General features: G+C 44.4%; 1 protein-coding gene across 1 annotated transcript in view; it reads left to right on the top strand.

Moving 5' to 3' along the window:
• Positions 1–3,108: 3,108 nt before the first annotated feature.
• pla2r1 (phospholipase A2 receptor 1) overlaps positions 3,109–6,000 on the top strand; it is a 71,204-nt gene continuing 68,312 nt past the window's right edge. The window contains exon 1 of the mRNA XM_033024135.1: positions 3,109–3,317. Within this exon, the coding sequence (XP_032880026.1) occupies positions 3,152–3,317 (166 nt within the window). The 5' untranslated portion in view covers positions 3,109–3,151. The remainder of the gene's footprint in view (positions 3,318–6,000) is intronic.

Here is a 6,000-nt window from a genome sequence, read left to right as displayed (position 1 = left end):
AGGCAGATTTCTCTCCATCCTGGATCAGTCCAATCAGGGTTGTGTCGTCCGCAAACTTGAGAAGCTTGACAGAGGAGTCAGTGGAGGTGCAGTCATTGGTGTAGAGAGAGTAGAGGAGAGGGGAGAGTACGCAGCCTTGCGATGCTCCTATGCTGAGGGTTTGCGGGTCCGAGATGTGCTTTCCCAGCCTCACATGCTGCTTCCTGTCTGTCAGGAAGCTGGTGATCTACTAACAGAGGGGTTCAGGCACAGTCAACTCAGAAAGTTTGGAGTGTAGTAGCTCTGGCACAATGGTGTTGAATGCAGAGCTAAAATCAACAAACAAAATCCTCGCATTAGTCCCGTGGCGGTCTAGGTGCTGGAGGATGAAGCGCAGGTCCAGGTTGACTGCGTCATCCACAGATCTATTGGCCCAATATGCAAACTGCAGAGGGTCTAGCAAGGGGTTCGTGATATTTTTCAACTTGGCCAGCACAAGCCTTTCAAGGGACTTCATGACTACAGAGATCAATGCGACAGGCCTGTAGTCATTAAGACCAGTAATCCTTGCCTTTTTGTGTACAGGGACAATAGTGGAGGCTTTGAAGCAGGCAGGGACAGTACAGGTTTGCAGGGACTTGTTGAAAATGTCTGTGTAGACCGGTGCCAGTTTTTCGGCACAGAGCTTGAGAGTAGAGGGGGAAACATTGTCCGGTCCTGGAAATTTCTGGCTTTTCTATCTTCTGAAAAGCCTCTCCACCTCCTCTATTTTTATTGTTGATGATGGAAAAGTGATGTTGTGCAGCACGGAGGGTGTGGGTAATTGGGTGTGAAGTGGTGATTGGAGAAGGGTGGGTGAGAAAGGGTCCAGTCTTTTCAAATGGGTGACGTTTCGGGTCAAGATCCTTCAGACTCAGTCTTCAGGTCTGAAGAAGGGTCTCGACCCGAAACGTCACCCATTCCTTCTCTCCAGAGATGCTGCCTGTTCCGCTGAGTTACTCCAGCTTTTGTGTCCATTTTCGGTTTAAACCAGCATCTGTAGTTCCTTCTTACACAACTATCACACCAAACTAATTGTCCATGTTGGCTTGCTGAATATTGCATAAGACATGGTCAGAACAAGGGGGAGGTTTTATATATACTGCCTCTTTTATGCACATTCGGGAAATAAATTAAACATGTGGCAAATATGTTATTGCTGCATTTGTGTCGGGGAAGGGGGAAAGTTGCAGTTGAATAATTTGCAATTTCCATTTCATTCTTTTCCACCCTGTGCGACGTGGGCTGATCGATACTGCATCGCCTGGCTATCTTTCACTACTTGACGTGCTCATGAGATTGATTTTAAGATGCTCAGATGATCTTCTAATGCGGCCATTGTTCTGAGTGCCAAATCCCTTCAACTGTACCTGCAGCTGAAGCTATGGGTGGATTAGTAGACCTTGAAGAGGCATTGACACTTTGTTTTTATGTAGACGGGTAATAGAGGTAAGGTAAGTGATTTGAGAGTAATATATCGTCTGTGGGGGGAAAAAGTACGACTTACTCGACACCGCTGCTAAAATGGCACTGTTAAATGCGCAAAGTTTAAAAAAACCAAATGAACTGCAAATAAACTGAAAAGATACAGATTATCTGGTGTTTTGTGCATGCGAGCTTGTTGTGTGCGTTAAGCAGGCAACTAGACGTAGGTATGTTACAATACTTACCTTCAGCGGCGCTGCAGTTCTACCACTGGCCGTGTGCGCAACTTTGGCGCCTTTGAGGGGGGGGGGGGGGTCGGGATTAAAATGGCATTTTCTCCTGCCTGTCCGAGATATATTTTCTCGGGCTGCTAGCTGATGCTGAAAAACTGTTCCGACTTGCGTTCTCGGAAGTTTTTTTTAAAAGTCGCGGGACAATTTAATCGCTGGAGTAAAATAAAAAAGCGACTTCTAACGCTGTCAACGCCGACAACGGGACGGATCTTACGTAGGGGACAAAACATAAGGCAAGTCATGTATTTTACATATAAACTTGCTTCTTAAGATGACTTTAATCAAAATTTCATTGGCGAAAATGTGATTATGGCCCCATACGAACCTGCCGATATGGGGTTCAAATTCACCGCAAACCGCAATGTTCCAATCGATCGTGTTCCACAAAAACCCACTCGCAAGATGATTAAAATGGCCATTAATTTACGGGAATTAAACATTAAATTCCTTCCATTTGGCCTATAAATTCATGACAATGAGATTTAAAAATCATGTTATATTGTGAATTCTTGTGTGAATGTTATTTGTACACTTAGGCTATTTAAAAATGTTAATCTTTTCTTAAGAAATGGATAGATGTTTAGATCTAGTAATTCAATTTTGTAATTAGCTACAATTAGGTAACTAACTAATTATATGCTTTCATTTCAGGTCATCCAAGTAAGATTGTTTCATATTTGTTTCAGAATGCTTCAATCTACAATAACTGAAAATGTATTTCAGTTCTCTTAATTTTTAAGAAAGTTATGGGCTTTTGACTGTCCTCGATCAGCGTTTGTGTTATGTCAATGGAAAAGCAATTGCTAATTGCTACAAGATGGTAATTTCCGAGTATGAAAATGGCCATAACTTTTTTAATACTGAAGATATGAAAGTGAATTAGGTGTCAAATTAAACTTCTTTTTATGCTTTATCTGATGGGATAAATTGCAGACTTGATTTTTAAAATCTCAAAATTTTGTAACATTGCTACCAGACGGGATGACTGTGTTTAAACAATAAATAGCAATAAATCAAATGTGCTTCTTGTTGTTAAGGGGATGGATGGAGTGGCAGGAGATAAAATTGTTAGTTGTCATGCACACTTGTCATCGGGCCGCCAGGAAATTTGCATCCCCCCCACCCATGTTTTAAAAAGCGATTTCCGCCCATATATTTCCAGGGAGATGATTGATATATTTCGGTGGGCACAGAGTGTAGTTCAGGGGGCTGTATATTGTAGATTCAGGGGGGTATTTCATGTAGTTCAGGGGCCTTGAGTGTAGTTCAGGGGTCTGGGGGCGTGTTGTGTTGTGCAGGGTAGTGTGGGCCGGCGGGCCAGCGGGCGGGCGGAGCTGGGCAGGAGGCTGTAGTGAGCGGAGTGAACACCCCCACTGGGCTAGCTGGCAGGCTGGCTGCGAGCTCCAGGCGACGGGATGCAGCCTGTCCGGACCCTTCACCGGAGCGGCCGGGGAGCGGCGTTGGTGACCTGGGTGCTGCTGTGTTCCTCCTGTACTCACACCCTGTCCTCCTTCACCTCGGTCGTGGATGTGCGGCGGAGCGCCCCGAACCTGGACCAAGGCGACCTGTCCGAACTGCTGGGTGAGCGCTGCTGAAATCTCGCCCCGTCTTCAGGCACTTGGGAGCGGGGACGGGACGGCAGCCTGGCCGGGCAATGCAGAGGGAAAGGGCAGCCAGCTTTACAATGGGGACGGAGGTTCCGATAGCGAGAGCGGTGCTTAAAGACATGACCATCTATTACTAAATACAATCCGCTTGGACAGCTTGTAACCTTATGGTATCAACATTGAATCCTTGAATTTCCACCAGTGGGAGAGTCTAGAACCAGAGGGCACAGCCTCAGGATAAAAGGGTAGCTTTAGAAAGGGGAGGAGGAGGAATTTATTTCGCCAGAGTGTGGTGAATCTGTGGAATTCATTGCCACAGTCGGCTGTGGAGGGCAAGTCAATGGGTATTTTTAAGGCAGAAATTGACAGGTTTCTTGATTGGCAAGGATGTCAAAGGATATGGGGAGAATGAGGTGGAGAGGGAAAGACAGATCAGCCATGATCGAATGGCAGTGTAGACTCGATAGGCTGAACCTAAGTCTACGATTTTCAAGGATGTTGCCAGGACTGGAGGGCCTGAGTTGTGGGTTGAGGTTAAGCAGGCTAGGACTTTACTCTTTGGAGCACACGAGGATGAGGGGTGATCTTATAAAGGTGTATAAAATCATGAGGGGAATAGATTGGGACGGTAAATGCACAGTCTTTTACCCAGAGTAGGGGAATCAAAAACTAGAGGACATAGGTTTAAAGTGATTGGAGAAAGATTTAATAGGAACCTGAGGGTCAACTTTTTTTTAACACAAATGATGGTAGGTTTCAGGAATAAACTAGTAGAGGCGGTTGTTGATGTAGGTACTGTCACAACGTTAAAAAAAACATTTGGACAAGTACATGGATAGGAAAAGCTTAGAGGGACACAGGCCAAGCACAGGCAGGTAGGATTAGTGTAGTTGGGGCATGTTGGGCGGTGAGCAAGTTTGGCCGAAATGCCTGTTTCGGCTCTGACTCATTGACTCCATAATTTCAAGACTCAAATTGAGAGTGTTTACTGTCATTTGTACCGAAAATTAACAATGGAACGAACCTACAAGGAACCTCCTTCCCGTTTCCCCCATCTCTTCTCTGTGCCCCATCTGAATTTGTACCTATTTTCCCCTTCCCGCCCCCATTCCCTACCGCCTATATTCCTTACACAGTTCACAGTTTGTTCATCCTTTATCCCTAACTCAAAGATGAAAGAGACAAAGTGCTGGAGAAACCCAGCGGGTCAAACAGCATCTCTGGAAAACGTGGATAGGTGACTCCAGAGATGCTGCCTGACTTGCTGAGTTACTCCAATGCTTTGATTCTTTTTTTGTAAGCCAGCATCTTGTACCTTGTACAGCAGGACAGGCAGCATCTCTGGAGAGAAGTAACGGGTGACGTTTTGGGTCGAGACCCTTCTTCAGCCTGAAACGTCACTCATTCCTTCTCTCCAGAGATGCTGCCTGTCCCACTGAGTTACTGTAGCATTTTGTAGTGGAGTATTTTGTACCTTCTGTCCTTTTATCTAAACATTTGTCTGTGGGTGTGATATATGAAGTTGTATTTTTAACAGTTTTTTTAAACATGCTCTAATATAATTGTGCAAAGTTTTAGACTTTAGACTTGGATGCGGAAACAGGCCCTTCGGCCCACCGAGTCCATGCCGACTAGCGATCACCACATTAGCACTATCCCACAAACTAGAGACAATTTACAATTTTACTGAAGCCAATCAACCTACAAACCTGCATGTGTTTGGAGTGTGGGAGGAAATTGGAGAAAACACACGTGGTCACAGGGAGAATAAACTAACTGTACAGTCAGCACCTGTAGTCTAGATCGAAACCAAGTCTCCGGCGCTGTAAGACAGCAACTCTGCCGCTGCGCCACTACAGTGCCCCCAATGGGGTTTGAACCCCAGAGCAATACATTTGTTTATTCTTAATTGAATGTATAACATATGCACTTTAGTCTGATATGACACATATGCACTTTAGTCTGTTGAATTGTTTTGACTGTTTCACTGTTTTATTACAATCCATGTTCTCGGGATATCAATATCTAAATCCAAATTTTATTAGTTATTTATGTTATGACATCGGTTGGAAGCTGCATACCAAATCTCGTTACGCTTATGTGCAATGACAATAAAAGATATTATTATTATTATTATTATTATTATTATTATTATTATTATTATTATAAATGGGCTTGTATTTATGTATTGTTTAGTTTCGTTTCGTTGAGATATACAGCATGGAAACAGGCCTTTCAGCCCACCGAGTTCACGCCGACCACCGATCACCCGTTCACTAGTTCTATGTTATCTCACTTTCTCATCCACTCTCGACACACTCGGGGCAATTTACAGAGGCCAATTAAACTACAAACTCACACATCTTTGGGATGTGGGAGAAAACCGGAGCATGTGGAGGAAATCCACATGGTCACAGGAAGAACATGCAAACTCCATACAGATAGGGCCTGAGGTCAGGATTGCACCGGAGTCTCTGACACTGTGTGTTGCTGCTTTTAAAACTGGCAGTATCATTCAAAAGTAATCTGCCGGTAATCTCAAAACAAAGCTCCCCTTCGCCAGTCATTGAATATCAGACTATCCTTGATCGGACTTTACTGGACTTTATCGTGCACGATACGTTATTCACATTATCCCCTTTATCCTGTATCTGTAC

This window comes from Amblyraja radiata, chromosome 7 (assembly GCF_010909765.2).
Source record: "Amblyraja radiata isolate CabotCenter1 chromosome 7, sAmbRad1.1.pri, whole genome shotgun sequence".
Lineage (NCBI taxonomy): Eukaryota > Metazoa > Chordata > Chondrichthyes > Rajiformes > Rajidae > Amblyraja > Amblyraja radiata.
Note: the sequence above shows the minus strand (reverse complement) of the source record. Positions and strands in the feature narration are given on the sequence as shown.